The 20,140-nt window shown below is 40.8% G+C and overlaps 1 protein-coding gene across 2 annotated transcripts in view; it reads right to left on the reverse strand.

Moving 5' to 3' along the window:
* The window catches only part of LOC139367008 (polypeptide N-acetylgalactosaminyltransferase 11-like), a 46,745-nt gene that overhangs the window by 10,057 nt on the left and 16,548 nt on the right, over positions 1-20,140 (reverse strand). For both annotated transcript variants that reach the window (XM_071104855.1, XM_071104856.1), the window contains exons 6-10: positions 19,752-20,001; positions 17,955-18,072; positions 14,983-15,135; positions 11,708-11,926; positions 9,670-9,774 (exon numbers count right to left, since the gene is read on the reverse strand). In XM_071104855.1, coding sequence (XP_070960956.1) covers positions 9,670-9,774; positions 11,708-11,926; positions 14,983-15,135; positions 17,955-18,072; positions 19,752-20,001 — 845 coding nt within the window. The remainder of the gene's footprint in view (positions 1-9,669; positions 9,775-11,707; positions 11,927-14,982; positions 15,136-17,954; positions 18,073-19,751; positions 20,002-20,140) is intronic.

The following is a 20,140-nucleotide window of genomic DNA, read 5'->3' on the forward strand; positions in this document are numbered from 1 at the left end:
TCATTCTCTCTCTCACACAGCAACTCCCCTCCCACATACCAACCCTCAGCACATCCCATCCATCTCTGCTGGCCACCCACTTTGTGTTTCTACGCAACACGTAACTTTCAACTATGCTATGATGTTTAACATAGATTGAAATTGTATCTAATCGAATAGAATCTACAGATTGCGAGTTTTAGATAAATACTTTTACTAAGAGTATTAGTAATTGACTTACCCGGTCTGTCCAGATCTCCTAACAGTACTATTTCTAGGGTAAATTTTAGATCAATGCTATGCATTTTCAGCCATTCCTGAACCTGAGACCAGAAACAGGTTACCTGAGGGCAATACCAAAATATATGGTCTATTGATTCTGTATCCTCACAACAAAATCTGCAGAGCTTCGATGATTTTATGCCCCAACAATTCTATATAATAATTTTAGCTGAAAAGCACAAAGTCTTGCGTTGTTTTATATATCAACTCATACACCCTGTACCATGGAATCGGTACATCAAAAATCTCTTCCGAACTATTTTGCAATCTGTATGGCACAGTTGTCAACATTCTGGTCCTCAAATGAAACTGGTATACCTTCCTATTTATGCTATTTTTATTCCTCCGCCAGTTTTGATCCTTTATATTGGGCAGACAGACCAGTTCCCTACCTCCTCCCGCTGCCACCCGCCTCCTCCATTTTTGGGACAATGCTGTAATCAATTTGTTGTACTCTTGGATTGAGCAGACCTTCCCGTACAATTCTGATAAGGACATAACTCTACCATTACCATTTAAGAACAAAATACCCTTTTCAAACATCTTTCCCATAAATACAGGTATTTTATCAACCAGCACATTTGAGTTCAGCCATAATATTTGTTGCATCTTTTCAGGGGGATGAAATTGAAATTGTAGCCAACTCTGCAATGCTTGTTTGAAAAAGACAGATACTTTGAAAAAAAGTTAAATTTTTGATTAATTGAAAATGAGACATGGCAATCTGCACAAAGGCAAAAAAGGCAATTTTTAAACAATGGATGAGCTTTTCTTATTAATCTACTTGAGAACCAATTAGGGTTCAAATAAAACTTTTTAATGAGTGAAGCTTTGAGGTTTAGGGCTTTTATATTTAATAATCTCAACCCACCCAATTCATATTCATTATATGGATAGGCACGTTTTATTTTGTCTGGTTTAGCATCCCAGATAAAGCAAAATATTTTTTCTCATATGATTTGAAAAACGAATCATCAGGAGTAGGCAGCGCCATAACTAAGTGAGTAAACTGAGATATGACTAAGGAGTTAATCAGGGCAATTTTCCATAAATAGACAGGTATTTACCTCTCCATGGTTGCAGGAGCTTGTCTATTTTTACAAGTTTTCTATTGAAATTCATTGTGGAGATCTAATTTATATATTTTGTGATATGAATACTGAGTATGTCTACTTCACCATCAGCCCATTTTATAGGTAAACTGCAAGGTAATGTAAAAGTTGTATTTTTTAAGGATCCAATACGTAATATTGTACACTTATCATAATTAGGTTTAGTCCAGAGAGTAGAGGAAAGTTATCTAGATCTTTAATGAGACATTGCAGGGATCTAGCTTGCGGACTTAACATAAAACTTGAGTCATCGGCACACATGGACACCTTTGTTTTTAAGCCTTGGATTTCTAATCCTCTAATGTTGTTATTGGATCTGATTTAATTGTAATTATCTGCTGAAATTGTTGCAACCCCTATTACTAGCATTTTCAACTGCTACAGACCTATATCTATCCTACCCTGTCTCTCTAAGGTCTTCGAAAGCCAAGTTAACAAACAGATTACCGACCATTTCGAATCCCACCGTACCTTCTCCGCTATGCAATCTGGTTTCAGAGATGGTCATGGGTGCACCTCAGCCACGCTCAAGGTCCTAAACGACATCATAACCGCCATCGATAAAAGACATTACTGTGCAGCTGTATTCATTGACCTGGCCAAGGCTTTCGACTCTGTCAATCACCACATTCTTATTGGCAGACTCGACAGCCTTGGTTTCTCAAATGATTTCCTCGCCTGGTTTAACAAACTACTTCTCTGATAGAGTTCAGTGTGTCAAATCGGAGGGCCTGTTGTCCGGACCTCTGGCAGTCTCTATGGGGGTGCCACAGGGTTCAATCCTCGAGCCGACTCTTTTCTCTGTATACATCAATGATGTTGCTCTTGCTGCTGGTGATTCTCTGACACACCTCTACGCAGACGACAGCATTCTGTATACTTCTGGCCCCTCTTTGCACACTGTGTTAACTAACCTCCAGACGAGCTTCAATGCCATACAACTCTCCTTCCGTGGCCTCCAACTGCTCTTAAACGCAAGTAAAACTAAATGCATGCTATTTAACCGATCATTGCCCGCACCTTCTCGCCCGTCCAGCATCACTACTCTGGACGGCTCTGACTTAGAATACGTGGACAACTACAAATACCTACATACCCTCGTAAAACTGACCATCCTACCGATCCTCTACTTCGGTGATGTCATCTATAAAATAGCCTCCAACACTCTACTCAACAAATTGTATGCAGTCTATCACAGTCCCATCCGTTTTGTCACCAAAGCCCCATACACTACCCACCATTGCGACCTGTAGGCTTGGTTGGCACTCGCTTCATACTCGTTGCCAAACCCACTGGCTACAGGTTATCTACAAGTCTCTGCTAGGTAAAGCACCGCCTTATCTCAGCTCACTGGTCACCATAGCAGCACCCACTCATACCTGCTGGAGCGCATGCTACATCTCATTGGTCACCCCAAAGCCAATTCCTCCTTTGGTCGTCTTTCCTTCCAGTTCTCTGCTGCCAATGACTGGAACGAACTTCAAAAAGCTCTGAAGCTGGAGACTCATCTCTCCCTCACTAGCTTTAACTTCTTAAGGTATAGGGAGCCGCATTTTCACTTTTGGATAAATAGCGTGCCCAATTTCAACTTCCTGCTACTCATGCAAAGAATATAAGATATGCATTTTATTAGTAGATAAAACTGTTTGAATCATGTCTGTGAGTATAACAGAACTTATGTAGCAGACAAAACCCTGAGGACTAACCATTTTTTTTTTTTAGGTCTGTCTGTTCAGTGAGTTCTCATTCTGAAACGATATTTCTTAGGCACTTGTTTGTAGTTCCTACCGCTTCCTCTGGATGTCACCAGTCTTTGGAATTTGGTTGAGGTTATTCCTTTGTGCAATGAAGTACGGCAATCCTGGAAAAGGGTAACGCTGTTGAGAGTTGGCCAAGACTTGAAAAGTAGCGTTAGTTTCCTCTCGTCCTCCATTGAAAACAGATAGACTCGTCTTCAATTTGATCGATTATTAACGTTTAAAAATATCTAAAGTTGTATTACAAAAGTATTTTGCAATGTTTTGGCAAAGTTTACAGGCAACTTTTGAGATATTTTGTAGTGGGCAAAGTTTTTTTCTGGATCAAACGCGCCAAATAAATGGACATTTTGGATATATATGGACGGAATTAATCAAACAAAAGGACCATTTGTGATGTTTATGGGACATATTGGAGTGCCAACAAAAGAAGCTCGTCAAAGGTAAGGCATGTTTTATATTTTATTTATGCGTTTTGTGTAGCGCCTGCAGGGTTGAAATATGCTACTCTTTGTTTATTGCTGTGCCATCATCAGATAATAGCTTCTTATGCTTTCGCTGAAGAGCCTTTTTGAAATCTGACATGTTGGCTGGATTCACAACGAGTGTATCTTTAATTGAGTATCTTACATGTGTGATTTAATGAAAGTTTGAATTTTATAGTATTTTATTTGAATCTGGCGCTCTGCATTTTTCCCTGGCAATTGGCCAAGTGGGACATTTGCGTCCCCCTATCCCAGAGAGGTTAGCACCAGTTGTCAGAGCAGCTCACAGATCACTGCACCTGTAAACAGCCCATCCAACTACCTCATCCCCATACTATATTTATTTATTTATTCATTCATCTTGCTCCTTTTCACCCCAGTATCTCTACTTGCATATTCATCTTCTGCACATCTACCATTCCAGTGTTTAATTGCTATATTGTAATTACTTCACCACCATGGCCTATTTTTTGCCTTAACTCCCTTATCTTACTTCATGTGCACTCACTGTATAGACTTTTATATATAGACTTTTTTATTTTGTTCTACTGTATTATTGACTATGTTTTGTTTATTCCGTGTGTAACTCTGTGTTGTTGTATGTGTTGAATTGCTATGCTTTATCTTGGCCAGGTCACAGTTGCAAATGAGAACTTGTTCTCAACTAGCCTACCTGGTTAAATAAAAGGTGAAATAAAAGAAATAGCTAGCATTTCGATGGCCATAACGAATAGATATGGTGTCAGCGGAAACACTTGCTTAACTCCTCTTGACAATTCAAAACTCTCTGTAGAGAGTAGCCGTTATTTACTACTTTACACTTGGGGTTGCTATACATTATTTTTACCCATTTTATAAAGAGAATTGCCAAAATTGAGAAGAAAAAAAAACAGGCATTTATAAATTAAATCCAGTCTTATTTTATCAAATGCCTTTTCAAAATTCGCTATAAATACCATTCCTGGCTTCTTACATGTTTCATGATGTTCTATTATTTCTAGTAGTTGTTGTATATTATCTCTAATGTATCGTCCATGTAAAAAAACTGTCTCACCGGGATGAACAATACCTGGTAAAACCCTTTTAATTCTGAGTACTATGCATTTTGCTAGTATTTTTGCATCACAACATTGAAGTGTAAGGGGCCTCCAGTTTTTTAGATAGACCGGGTCTTGTTTTAATATGAGAAAAATCAGACCTTCCTGCTGAGTACCTGACAGACTACCATTTCTATAGGAGTAGTTAAACAATGTAACAATGGAGCTTTTAGTATATCAAAAAATACTTGATCTACCGGTATGCCATCAAGCCCTGGGGTTTTTCCAGACTGAAAGGATTTAATAGCCTGAAAAAGTTCCTCTAATTTGGCCTTCGCACTGATCTTTATGTACATTTGTTAATTTTCCATCTTATATTATTTGGAAAGAATTCCTTACCGTAATCTTCATTCAGTAGGAAAGGATGAGACGGAAAAAAGAATATTTTATTACTTAATACTTTAATATACTGGAAAAATTCAGTTAACTTCTTTAGTCTTAGATAAAAAAATAAGTTGTCCTCCAGTAAACTTTGATTAAATTTCCAATATCCCCGTCCACGTGGAACATCTATAAAAGTTATGTGAATGCCAATTAGATGATGATCCGATCGCATTCTGTCTCCTATTAAAACTTTAACCTTTGATGCAAGAGAGAGAGAGTAGTCAAGACTAGCTTGATTAAGTGTCCTCCATGTTTATCTCACTAGGTCGGGGTTTTTTAGTCTCCAAATATCCACAATATTTGTGATTTCCTTAAGTGATGATAGTTTGTATAGTGATGACCTTTAAGGTCCATCGAGGTACTTAACACTGTGTTATAGTCTCCTAACATAATGATTAGATCATTTGTTGCCTGTAAGTTCAATAAATTGGTATAAATGTTTTCGAAGAAGTGTGGATCATCCTGATTTGGACCATATAGATTAATGAGCCAAATCTCTTCTTCGTCCACTTTCATATTCAAAAGAATCCACCTTCCTTGCGAATCATTCCTGATTATTTGCACATTCAGATCAACATTTTTGTTCATTAATATCATCACACCCTTTGAGTTCCTTTGTCCATGTCAGAAAATTATTTCACCACCCTATTCCTTTTTCCACGCAACTTAATCTAAGGATGTAGAGTGAGTTTCCTGTGAACAGTATATATTAATTTTCTTTTAGCCATGTAAAGACTGATCTTTTTTTATAATCTGCCAAACCGTTGCAATTATAACTAGCTAAACTTATTTCACCCCTTACCATAAGTAGATACTATTCTCAGGCTAAATTGACCATAATTAGTGCTTGTGTAAAGTTACTGCCATCAGAGGTATTATAAAGGTCAAAACTAGAGCTTTCAAATGTCTGATATTTAGAATTCAAGAAATAGGTTCTAGCAATATTTTTTTTTATTCCCTTGCCTGTTCGCCAATGCCACAGATGTTAGACAAATTATGTGTGTGATATTGGATATGATGTCTGTATAAGAGTAAGGCTATAATGTGTGATGTCCAAATAAATAATAACTCTGCCAATTTGCATATTTGAGTATCTGTGTGTAACATGTAGTGTGTATAGCTGTAATATTCATAATTGTGATCCATATCGTATTACCATTAACATAATTGAAAAACACATTCCAAAATTTCCATAGCAATTGATGTTTCACATGATCATGAAAGAGACCTTGCATTATTCTAGACTGCTTCACTACAGTACAAATGTATTCCGTACAATATGTTATTATGCCCCTATTTTGATATCTTCCCCTTGCTTGTTGCAAACATATATATAAACTTGTAGACAAATACATAAAAAAGAGACAAACACATTAAATTATAAAACAGTTGGACAATAGCGAGAGAGAGAAAAGAGCGAGATCAGGTGTGTATGTGTAAGCAAGCATGTAGTTGAGTACGTGTGTGTGTTCATATCCACTTCATAATGTTCAGATATTTTAAACAGTTCCCATACCTTTTTTTTCGTAACCTGTACAGGTCCCTGTAGAATTTAGTACAGCCACAGTGTTATGGAGCCATCTCGGAATAGCTGTCCATCTATAAAGAGTTGGTCCACAATAATAAAGGCACGCCTACCATCCATCCTTTGTTGTCTTTGTACCGGATACAGTCTCTTACGAAGTTCGTTTATCTCCTTTGGAAATTGGTCATTGAGACCGAATTTGGTCCCTTCCTCTGCTTTTGATCAGCTCCTTTTGTTGGTAGTGTTCAAATTTTGCGATGATCGGTCAGGGACCCTTGGTCTTGTCGCTCCAAGCCTGTGTACTCGGTGGAAAGCCACCTTGTTTAGTCTCTATAGGAAGCTTCAATGCGGATTTCATAAATTCTCTGATCGCGCCCTCTGGATTATTGGATGCGTCCTCAGGAATACCAGAAAAAAAGGGATTTTTCACTCATGCTACAAATTTGTATGTCTAGTAGTGTCTCCTTCATCACCCTGTTTTCCCTGAGTAGACAATTCATTTTGGAATCGTGTATTTTTACCTTGGCTGTGAGTGTCTTGTTTTCTCTTTGGCGCTTGATAATTTCACTCTGGCTGAACGCCAAACTCCCCCTCAGCCCTGCTACCTTCTCACACAAATTTTCCATTGTTGCATGGATTCCAGCCAGAGCACTAGCCTCTAAGTAAATCGTCCGTGTCTGTAGATGAATCTGTTTTTCTTTTTTTTGTCGGGTTAAAGTTATTTTGTGAGGTGGTCGGATCTTTCCACGAAGGAGTATGTTGTTCTTCCATAGCATAAAGCTGTTGGTACTCGTCAATTTCCCTCAGGATCTCCTTAGTATCCAGATTGGCTCTATACTGCAACCAGTTGTTTTACGAAAAGATAACAAAAGTCTTTCCCACCACGACGACAAGTGTCTGTAGTACAGCCAGCTAGCATTCGCGGAATCCACGCAAAAAGAATGCAGTCCCAGCCGTAAAGGCTAACTGCATTGTGGAATCCTTAGTAACAAAACTTTAGTTTGGATTAAAATCCATTTAATGGAGAAGTTTTAATGTAAACAACAAACCGATTGTAGACAGTACAGTGTCCTGTTGCGCGCTCTGATGACGTCTCTCTCTCCAGAGCTGTGCGGGTGTTGTTGCTGACACTGCGAGGACAATCAGCTGTCTGTTCCGTCTCGCTGTAGCGCTGTCTCAGTACAATTTATTGCCCTGGCCACATCTGCAGTCCGTATGCCTCCTTTCAGCATGCCTAAGGCAAGTTCACGCAGATGAGCAGGGATCCTGGGCATCTTTCTTTTGGTGTTTTTCAGAGTCAGTAGAAAGGCCTCTTTAGTGTCCTAAGTTTTCAAAACTGACCTTAATTGCCTTCCTGTTAGTGTCTTAACAACCGTTCCATAGGTGCATGTTCATGAATTGTTTATACCTTTTTACAATGAAGATATGTGAAGTAATTTAGATTTTTACAAATTATTTTTTGAAAGACAGGGTCCTGAAAAAGGGACATTTCCTTTTTTTTTAGTATTGTTATAGTTTAGTATTGTCTCAGGGGGTGTGAATACTATAGGTAAATGAAACTTTTCCGTATTTAATTTGCAAAAATTGATAAAAACATTTTCACTTATGTGTAGCTGGGGCCGAGAAGCTGTTTTTTATCTCAAGGCCATTAGACTGTTAAATAGCCAACACAAGGCGTCTTCCACCCGGTTATGTAACCCTGTACCTTAGGAGGCTGCTGCCCCCATAGACTTGCATTCACTTGCCACTTTGATAAATGGACCACTAATCACTTAAATAATGTTTACATATTTTTGCTTTACTCATCTCATATGTATATTCTGTATTTTAGTCTATGCCACTCTGACATTGCTCATCCTAATATTCCTTAATTCCATGATTTAACTTTTAGGTTGTGTGTATTGTTAGATATTACTGCACTGTTGGAGCTGGAAACACAAGCATTTCGCTGCACCCGCAAAAACATCTGCTAAACATGTGTATGTGACAAATAATATTTGATTTGCTTTAGATGGGTGAGAAAAATAAATATTTCATTTATTTTGAATTAGGGCTGTAATACAACAAAATGTGGAATGAGTCAAGACGGTCAAATGTTGTACAGACCCGAGTGAGGAATGTAAAGTAATCTACTACAGAAACACCATAACCTTATGAGAATTTCATAGAAATGGCAGAATTTCAACTTTAAATACTCCCAATATTTATGAAAAACAAAACTACTTCCCAATATATAATACTTCATTTTTGGATGTCAACATTTCACTCCTCACTTGTCAGCAGACAATTTCCCAAACACCCGTTCACAGCGGAAGTTGTTGACCTCATTGTGTACCCGAAGACTCAGTGCCGCAGAGGGGGAGGGGTTCAAATGGAAAGAGAGAATACAGAAAGCGAGAGAGTGGTCCGTATGAGGGAGAGCAAGAGGGGGAGAATGCGTGTCACAGTGCAGAACTGCAGTAGCTTCAGCCTCTGCTGAACTTCTACCCGACACACACAGGGAGTGACTCACTCTGCACCATTTTTACACACACAGGAAAGTGGAGGACCTAATGGAACAGTCATTTTCAGTTGAATGCAGAAAAGATGGATGACTCTTCCAGTAAGTGTGCACAAAACTAATCTCTGACCATGAGATCCTGGAGTGAGAGGAGGTACTGGTACAGTTCATGTACATCCAGCTCGAGATACTACACTTTAACCATGTGGCCAAGGTACACTCTTACAAAAGTAATTATGGCCAGAAACAGTTGAAATAGATTAAGGATACGAGGATGAAATGGAATAATTTCACGTTCTAACCCTAACAGGCCAGGCTTGTGTTATGGTTCTATCGTCACTGTAGAATGTCATAGGCCGACATCATTACTAATGACCATTGTCCGTGTCATGGAGACGCAAAGCAGAGTCAAGTACTATGGTGCATTCAAGACAACTGGGAACTCTGAAAAATATGAGGTGAATTCATGGCAGAGCTCTAGAAAGAGACTCGAGTTGGACGACCATTCAAAACAGTTCCCAGTTGTTTTGAACACGCCATTACTTTACCTGTTCTAGGTTGTGTGTGTCACAGGCCCTCAGCACCACGGCACCCCCCTTCTGGCTTGGCCTCCCTTGAGCCACCAGACACTTGTCAGCCTGCAGGTTCCGCAGCTGAAGAGAAAAGGAGAAGGAAGAGGTTAGAAGTTGTATTCTAGCTCATGTCCCATGTGGCTCAGTTGGTAGAGCATGGCACATGCAACACCAGAGTTATGGGTTCGATTCCCATGGGGCACCAGTATGAAAATGTATGCACTCACTAGTTTTTTTGTTTTTTTTTTACACCTTTATTTAACTAGGCAAGTCTGTTAAGAACAAATTCTTATTTACAATGATGGCCTAGGAACAGCGGGTTAACTGCCTTGTTCAGGGGTAGAAACGACAGATTTTTACCTTGTCAGCTCGGGGATTCAATCTAGCAACCTTTTGGTTACTGGCCCAAAGCTCTAACCACCAGGCTATCTGCCACCCCAAAACAACACCCACCCACTAGGACTAAGTCGCTCTGGATAAAAAAAAAATGTATTGCAGCCTGACTCCACATCTGAGTTTTATTAATGTGATTCTGGAAACGTTACACACAGCTTCAGGCAATGTAAGACCTGATTATCTGTGCAGTGCTACTGCAAAGAATATGCCAAGTGAATATGTGAAGTTACGTCCAGAATAAGGCACTGAAATACACAATATACCAACACCCAGCCACTAGGGCGGCAGGTAACCTAGTGGTTAACAGCATTGAACTATATAAAGGTTGCTGGTTCATATCCCAAAACCAACTAGGTGAAAAATCTGTTGATGTGCCCTTGAGGAAGGCACTTAAAGCCAATTGCTCCAGTAAGTCGCTTGAAAAAATGTGGGGATTATCTCAACGCTTTGCACCAACTGCCTCATTGCTAAGTTTGCCTATTTCCATAACTTTATATATCTTCAGAAACCAAGCATTTTAAGAATTCACCTATGAATGCATGATCTTTCCTTCCAGACTAACTAGAATATGAACGTTCTCTCTGGGAGACTGACGTAGCAGAGCTGTTGGTTGTTTGACTTGCAATACATAACTCCTTTCCTATTAGTCTTTTTGAAGCAGGATAACTTATCTATTCCTGAGTTCTGAGCTTCTAAGTGGTTTGTGTCTGTAACCTGGGGACTCCTTAATGACTTGTGCAACACCACATTGCCCCCTGCTGACTGGATATGGCATTTATTCCATTTCATTCAATAAGAAAAATGTAAGGTGCAGTGTGTTGTAATGTTGTATTGATTATTTTTTGCTTTCCCTCAGTTTTTGAAGAACGTTCAGGTATTTCTGCGTTGCATTCTTAAATGCTTTCTGACCTTATCATATGAACCCCAAACAACCACGTGCAGGAACATGGGATACTGTTAACGTTTACAACTTCTGATGCCCTCTTGTCCATCAGGAAGCAGCTGCTGTTTATACACATTGAAGGTGCATCACTCACAGTTAACAAGCAACTTTATTTAATGTACAACTATAGGGCTATTTGCGTGTGAAAGATATACAGAGTTACAGCTTAAATCGAAGAGATTGAGAACATATATTCTATTCTTTTTCATTTCAGGTGTAATTGTTTGGCCTCTTTGGCAAGGGTTGACCGTCAACAACACATGGCTCTATTAGTGAAAAACAAACCGTGTAAAAGTAATGGCAGAAAATTGTCAGTTCCCAGCTACTTAAGACAAAATCCGGGGGTGGAGAGTGATGTATCGCTGGAAGAAGACCAATTGGCCTCCTTTTGTTACACTAAATTGCAAGTGAAGTGCTGAAGTTTGAACAGTGTTATTTTGAGGCATGATGTAGCGTACAATATAAGTGAAATGACTATTTCTATGGTGGACAGTAGCATAGCTCTAGCCTGGTCCCAGATCAGAGTGTGCTGTATGGCCAACTCCTATGGTTGATGCGACCATTGGCTATAAAGCACAAGTTCAACTTTACTTTAGTGGGTTAGTGGAGAGAGCGAGTCTACAGCGGTTTAGAGCGACAGGGGGCCGGGGCTTTTAGCCAGCTGGCCTATCTTACCCTGCCTCTTTCCAGCACTTTGGGCCTGCGGAGACCTTTGTTGACGAACACAGGCTGCTGAGGCTTGTTGTGGGTTGAGGCCACCTGCATCTCGGGGTAGATGGTGTCCAGGTACCACTTGAAAGAGTGGCACTGCAGCCGTTGGCGCACCGCCTGCCGCTCGCTGATGTCACCGTAGGCGCGTTCCCGGAGCTCCGGCCGAAGGTTGAAGTACTGCTCCTGATTGGACGAGACAAAAAAATAGGTGAGGTTAATTGCTATTCCACAATTAATATAGCTGCATCTCAGTTGTCTGTAAAAGCACATGGTTTACTAAAGTTAGTTTGTAAACAAACATGATCAGAAAAGCTGAATAAACCACTAGCTAATAGTAGTGCAAGACTCAATAAGTCTTTCAGAGCTAAGATTCAAATTGGGCTAAGCAATAATAAAACCAAGATGTTTACCTTGATTGAGAATCTGTTTGATACATCCTGATTTGGGCCAGCTGTTTACGTAGAAAAAAAGCCTGTCCCAGTCCCAGATTAGTGTGGTGATGGAGAAGCCAGAACCCTAACCTCATCTTAACCTTCTGGAAGATTTCAACACTACTCTGCTGTACTAAGAATTCAGTGGGGGGGTGGCAATTTATGAATCACACTCTTAGTTCAAATGTACTGTATATCATTTCAAAGTGGAAAGAAACAAATGGAAGTTGGGGAAAGAGCACAGAAGAGCGACTACACGGCAGCATCCATAATCTTCCCGGAAACCGCGGCACTCTCGTGGATGCCTCATGTGCCCCTAAGGAACCAAGATGTCTAAGTAATAATGATTAACTATTAACTAATAATATTCAAGGCCTCTGTGCACACTGCTTAGTTTGGTAACAATAACCGTCCACACACTGAGGGGGAAATGAGAAAGCAAATGCAGACTCAATCGTTGTGAGACGAGGAGGTGTGTGAAAGGGAGACCACAACGGTATTAGTTTACTTTCCAATTAGATTGGCAATTTTCAGTCCGTGGAAAGCAATTATAGCTCTCCTTTGTAGCTTGGAAAGGAACAAACATCACTGTGCTGATCAAGACATGGAGCTGAGAGTAATTAAATAAATCCTTTGCTTATGACCATAGATGGCTTGGAGGCTATAATAGAAGCCTCTGGGAAAAATAAGGTGTGCAAAGGGATTTCTTCAGATCAGTGGTTTTCAGTCTTGGCTATTACCTATTACAGGCCACCAGCATGGAATGGGTGACTTAGGACTGAATTTCAAATCGTGTGTACTAGGGCTGGGTGATATGGCCAAAATATCATATCACAATATTTTTCACAGTATTTTAGGGTTTTGAATAATACAATTTGTAAATATTGTTTATGAGCAGTGCATGGTAACACATGAAGGGTTATTTTATTTAACCAGGTAGGCTAGTTGAGAAGTTTTTAATGTCTCTCTCTCACACACACACAGCAAGACAAAAGAACTGATCATGGACTACAGGAAAAGGAGGGTTGAGCAGGGCCCATTAACGTCGACGGGGCTGTTGTGGAGCGGGTCAAGTGTTTCAAGTTCCCTGGTGTCCACATCACCAACGAACTCATAGTCCAAACATACCAAGACAGTCGTGAAGAAGGCACGACAACAACTTTTCCCCCTCAGGAGACCTTAAAGATTTGGCATGGGTCCCCAGATCCTCAAAAAGTTCTACAGCTGCACCATCGAGAGCCTCCTGACCAGTTGCATCACCGCCTGGTATGGCATCTGACCGTAAGGCGCTACAGATGGTAGTGCATATGGCCCAGTACATCACCGGGGCCAAACTTACTGACATCCAGGACCTATATACTAGGCGGCGTCAGAGGAAGACCCCAAAAATGGTCAAAGTCTCCAGTCATAGACTGTTCTCTCTGCTACAGCACGGCAAGCGGTACCGGAGCGCCAAGTCTAGGACCAAAAGGCTACACCAAAGCCATAAGACTGCTGAACAACTAATCAAAATGGCCACCTGGACTATTTACATTGACAAACCCCCCATTTTTACACTGCTGCTACTCGCTGTTCATTATCTATGCATAGTCAAATTACCTCGATTAACCTGTACCCCCGCCCATTGACTCAGTACCGGTAACCCCTGTATATAGCCTCGTTATTCTTATGTACATTTCTAGTGTTACCTTTTGATTGATTTTATTTGACTCTTTTTTTTTTCTAATTGGTGGATTTTTAAAATTGTTTATTTTATTAATTATATTTCTTGAATGGCATTGTTGGTTAAGGGCTTGTAAGTAAGCATTTCACTGTAAGGTGAAACACCTGATATATTCGGCGCATGTGACAAATAACATTTGATTTGTATTAGCTAGCCATGTTTGCTCTGACTAGGTACATTTAGCTAGCTAGCTACCCAGCGATTAGCATTAGAGGCTAACACAATTTATTTTAAAACCACAACTTGCTAAAAAAATACAAACTAGCTGTTTGCAGATAGTAAGATACATAAACTAAACTAATAGTGTAGCTTCCATTTTCAGGCCACCAGACTCTTAAAACAGTCATCACTAACTGGCCTCCGCTCAGTAACCTGCCCTGACTCTTAGACATTGTCACTAGCCGGCTACCACCCGGTACTCTACCCTGCAACTTAGAGACTGCTGCCCTATGTACATAGAGTCATAGAACACTGGTCACATACTGTTTTACCACTTTATATGTGTATATTGTGTTCTTGTCATGGCTCATCCTATAACTACTGCAGTACACACCTTTTCTATTCATATATTGTCTATAAACACACACCCTTTACATATTTATTTATATTCTGGACTCTGACATTGCTCATTCTGATATTTCTTGTTTGTTTTTTGGATTGTGTGTGTTGGAGCTAGAAACATAAGCATTTCACTGCACCAGCAATAACATCTGCAAACCTGTGTACTTCATCAATAAACATGGATTAGATTTTTATAGAACGCTTGTGGATTTTATATTAAGGAGCAAAGTGGAAATCATTATCGTTGTCACCATCTTGTTGTATCTGCAGCATTGACCATGCAGACACTCACTGTGAGTGAATGGCAAGTGAAATGGTTGTGACTCGTGGTAGAGCACTCTGGGATTGGTGTGTGTGGAAGGAGAAAGACGACCCTGCGTAGCAGCATAGCACATTAAACAAACCAAACATTAACAATACCGTTATAAAAAAGTAAAAACCCAAAACTGGTCCATGCACCAAATACCAGTATAGAGTAAAATACGCTATACCGCCCAGCCTGTACTACTACTCTGTACATGTACCTTGTATTCATCCATCCATACGTGGGTTAGGCGCAGGGAGTTGTGGGCCATGGTGTCCTGACCTCCGGGTGACCCGTAGGGCCGGCGTTTACGAAATATATGACCAACCCGCGAACAGGGAATGATCAGGAGCTGGCCCCCACACATCCAGATCTGAGAAAAGACAAATGCATTGTATTAACACACATTCAGCAGTTCAGAAAATATTTGAATTCTTGGTTCGAGCGCCAGCGCACTTCATCTAAGCTATATTATATGCATGTTGTGAATAACTTCCTACTGTAGACCACACACACATTCATGACTGAGCTTCTATATAGAAAAACTCAAACCCCTTTTACTTAATCCATGCAGGAGCAGACTCTATGGCCAAGTATACCACTATGAAGATGACTCTACAAACTTGTTGAATGCATTTGCAGTTTGTTTTGTCCAAATACTTACAACACCTTTAAATGGGAGGGGGGGGTGCCTTTAAATAAAGTGACGTTCTGTAAGATCGCCTCAATTTATCTCAAATCACAAATGCTGGAGTATAGAGCAAATATTCAGCGTTTTAGCTTAACTGTCCAAATAAATATGTAGGGGAGTGTATAAAGTCTGACCAAACATCAGCTCCATTTCCCATAGTACAGAGCCATATGGTTAATGTAATCTGACAATGTTTCACATACAGTGCTTTCGGAAAGTATTCAGACCCCTTCCCTTTTTCCACATTTTGTTACTTTACAGCCTTATTCTAAAACTGATTACATATTTTCTTCCCTCAATCTATTTGGACAGTTAAGCTAAAACTTCTAATTTGTCTCAATACTCCAGCATTTACCCCATAATGACAAAGTGAAAACAGGTCTAGATTTTTTTTGCAAATTAGGGAAAAAAAGAAGGAAAAAAATCAGCCTTATTTATTACATAACTATTCAGACCCTTTGCTATGAAACTCGAAATTGAGCTCAGGTGCATCCTGTTTCGATTGATTATCCTTAAAATGTTTCTACAACTTAGTATAGAATAGTCCACCTGTGGTAAATTCTATTGATTTGACAAGATTTGGAAAGGCACATCTGTCTATATAAGGTCCCACAGTTGACGGTGCTTGTCAGAGCAAAAGCCAAGCCATGAGGTCGAAGGAAATTGTCCGTTGAAATCCGAGACAGGATTGTGTCTAGGCACAGATATGGGGAAGGGTGCAAAAACATTTATTCAGCATTGAAGGGCCCCAAGAACACAGTGACCTCCATCATTCTTAAGTGCAAGAAGTTTGGAACCACCAAGACTCTTCCAAGAGCTGTCCGCTCGGCCAAACTGTGCAATCAGGGGGGAAAGGGCCTTGGTCAGGGAGGTGACCAAGAACCCGATGGTCACTGACAGCTCCAGAGTTCCTCTGGATATGTGAGAACCTACCAGAAGGACAACCATCTCTGCAGCACTCCACCAATCAGGCTTTTCTAGTAGAGTGGCCAGACGGAAGCCACTCCTCAGTAAAAAGGCACACGACAGCCCACTTGGAGTTTGCCAAAAAGCACCTAAAGACTCGCAGACCATGAGAAACAAGATTCTCTGGTCTGATGAAACCAAGATTGAACTCTATGGCCTGAATGCCAAGTGTCCCATCTGGAGGAAACCTGGCACCATCCCTACGGTGAAGCATGGTGGTGGCAGCATCATGCTGTGGGGATGTTTTTCAGCTGCAGGGACCGGGAGACTAGTCAGGATCGAGGTAAAGATGAACGGAGCAAAGTAGAGACAGATCCTTGATGAAAACCTGCTCCAGAGCGCTCAGGACCTTGAAGGTTCACCTTCCAACAGGACAACGACCCTAAGCACACAGCCAAGACAACACAGGAGTGGCATCAGGACAAGTCTCTGAATGTCCTTGAGTGCCCCAGCCAGAGCCCGGACTTGAACACGATCGACCATCTCTGGAAAGACCTGAAAATAGCTGTGATGACCCCCATCCAACCTGACAGAACTTGAGAGGATCTGCAGAGAATGGGAGAAACTCCCCACATACAGGTGTGAAAAGCTTGTAGCGTCATACCCAAGAAGTCTCAAGGCTGTAATCACTGCCGAAGACGATTCAACAAAGTACTGAGTAAAGGGTCTGCATACTTTTGTAAATGTGATATTTACATTTTGTATTTTTAATACATTTGCAAAAATGTCTAAACCTGTTTTTGCTTTGTCATTTTAGGGTATTGAGTGTAGATCAAATAAAATACAAATGTTTAATACATTTTAGATTAAGGCTGTAACGTAACAAAATGTTGAAAAAGTCAAGAGGTTTGAACACTTTCCAAATGCACTGTACATCACGTTTCCTTAGTGAAGAAAAATATACTGTACTCTCTTTTCAAATAAGGTAACATAGCAAGACATGATAAGGTAGTCTTGCCAAGAATATTCAAACAGGACTGGAAGAGAAATGTCCAACTCTGATGTGGTAAAAGTAACTAAAAACTCTTGAGGCGAGAAAGGAATTTTTGTTGTAGAGATTCATGTAGCCAAGCCAATATATAGTTGCCAGCCTGCGGCGATCCAACTCAAATGGAACAAAACATAATATAGAGAAATAAACTTGCCTTTGGCTGTCAGCTAAAACATTTGACTTAATTCTGTATTTTTCTAAGGGGAAGAAAAGCTTGACTTTGCCAGGGCAAAGCCTTAGACTAACTGAGCCAAAACGTGGGTAAATAAACCAAGTGTCTTGAGAATATGACGAGTGGTTGACGTGTCACAGCTCATTTGACCAGGTGCATCTGTGCTCCCCACCTAGTTGATTTGGCACCCCTCCTAAAACGGGAAAAATATGTTCAATTGAAAGGGTGGGTGTCACTTTGGGAGCATCTGTACCCTGCCTAAGAATAACATGAAGCAGACATGTTGTGTATGTTATGTGACAGAGTGTACACACTACGGAGACTGACTGTGACGTGTGAAAGGCAGTGAGTATGTGTGACCCTTTTATTTACCCGGAAGGAGATCTCAAGGTTCTCGCCGCCCCAGATGTCCATGCCGCTGTCGTATTGGCCCAGCTCGTTAAAGTACTTCCTGTCCATGGCAAACAGACCACCGGCCATGGTGGGGGACCTGGGGGAGGGGGAGTAAGACAAAGTGTGAGCCGGCATTGTCGTTACATCAGTATCCTTTAAGGTAGTACCTGCAGCGCAACCACTAATGTGAGAAAACAATGCCTCTGGCTTCTAGTTAGGCTGTGAGATAATTACTGACAGAGAATGTTTTTTTTCAATGGAGCCATCCGTTTGACAGATTGCCAGAGGTGATTGTCCGTCAAAACAAATAACACAACTCCGGCCTTTGTGCGTATCCAACTCTTCAGAAAATAATTGCCTTGAATTTGACGATGACGGACCATGATGAATGCGTATCCGATTTAATGCGTTTTCATGCATCTCTGTGTGACCGTAGGCTTATGTTCTTATGGAAAGCCCAGAACGCAAGCATTTGAGCGAAACGGAGAGAAATTGAAAGAGATTGTATTTTTTTTAACACTAAGGGGTGTCCGAGAAGACCTTAAGGCTAAAGCCGGCAGACGCCATAGTAATGGATTGAAAGCACGCAGGCGTCCTACTATGACCACTAATTAGCTTTCACATGACTCCATAACAAGGGGATGGGAACACAACTCTATATCACATGGGCTTTATTGATATCAGGTTCATGCACGCTGAAATCAAAACAAATGGGGGGGGGGGGTCTGAGCTATTCCCAATCAATTTGAGCATTAAACCTTTATACTCTATGGAATTGGCCTATATGGATGCAGAAATATGAAAACATATGCATAACATTGGTAGCAATATAAAGGGAAATTATTAGACCAAAGTTGAGACAACAGTTCCCCTGACAGACTGAATCCAAACAGCACACTGATTTTATGTGCATTTTACATATACTGTACTTTGACATATTTGTTGAATATATTCTGGATACATTCAGTAACATGAATATTCATGGTAAGTGTGGGGTAGGTGCAACATAAGACAAAGTAATGACAAGGGTTTGAGTGAGATGACTAATTTGCACTAATTTGATGACTCAAGAGTTTAACTATAAGGTGTTTTTTTTTATCTCTCCTAGCTGTGCTGTTGAGGAACTAGAGCAAGCATACTTGTAGTTGTTTTGAAAACAACCCTGCCTCCTCACTAGCACACAATTAATGTTGTTTAAGCAATCCAAAAGGTCCATTATAAATCGCAATCTGGGTCAGGTGAGCATCATTTGAAATCCTGTTCTATTGCCAACATGACCAGCTAAGTTATAAAATACAATAGTACAGTTATGCTTTCATAATACAATTTAGGGAAACAAGATCATAGTTTTGTTGAGTGCATTCAGGTGCATACTGGTTCCTCTGCATCTATAATGCGGCAAACCTAGCTTGGAGTTTGCGCTGTCTAAGTGACATTCCTGGGGATAAGGCCGATCGATGGCTGTAATTAAACTATAGGCATTTTAAAGCGATAGAGATGTCTACTCCATGGTTCACTCTGGCCTTGCAAGTTGCCTATGTTTTGACCAGGACCCAGGCACTCTGAGGCAGCTGGAGAGAGAACAGGGATACGGATGAGCATATAACGACTGTCTCGTCTTTGGAATGGGGCAGATTGGAACCTCTCAGAGGAACGTGCGTCTCCCTATTGTTTGTCTATTTAACCATTAAATATAGAAGTCGTTGGCCTGGTTCAGCATTCTGGTTCAGCATTTTCCACACCTATATTCCCGACAAGGTCTGGTTGGTTTCCCACCTGATGGCGCCCAGTGCTCCGTTGGGGCCGTTGAGCTCTGAGGCGGGCACAGGGTCCCACTTGAAGTGCAGCCCCCAGTTGAAGCCCCCACGGACGATGGGGGAGGGGCTGTAGGCCAGCGTGTCGGCACTAATTATGTCGATGACGGGACACACCACCGTCTTGCGGTCCCGCTGGATGGGCGCCAGCAGGGGCGATAGCCACGCCTCGTTTACCTCGCAGTGGCTGTCGAGGAACACCAGCACCTCCCCTTCAGAAAGTAAACACCAAATCAGGAGAGAGGATGGAGAAGAACAGGGAGAGGGGTGGCATGGCCAGTGTGGATGTATCCGATAGAGGACGACCAATTATTATTATTTTTTTACCTTTATTTAACTAGGCAAGTCAGT

This window comes from Oncorhynchus clarkii, chromosome 15 (assembly GCF_045791955.1).
Source record: "Oncorhynchus clarkii lewisi isolate Uvic-CL-2024 chromosome 15, UVic_Ocla_1.0, whole genome shotgun sequence".
NCBI lineage: Eukaryota > Metazoa > Chordata > Actinopteri > Salmoniformes > Salmonidae > Oncorhynchus > Oncorhynchus clarkii.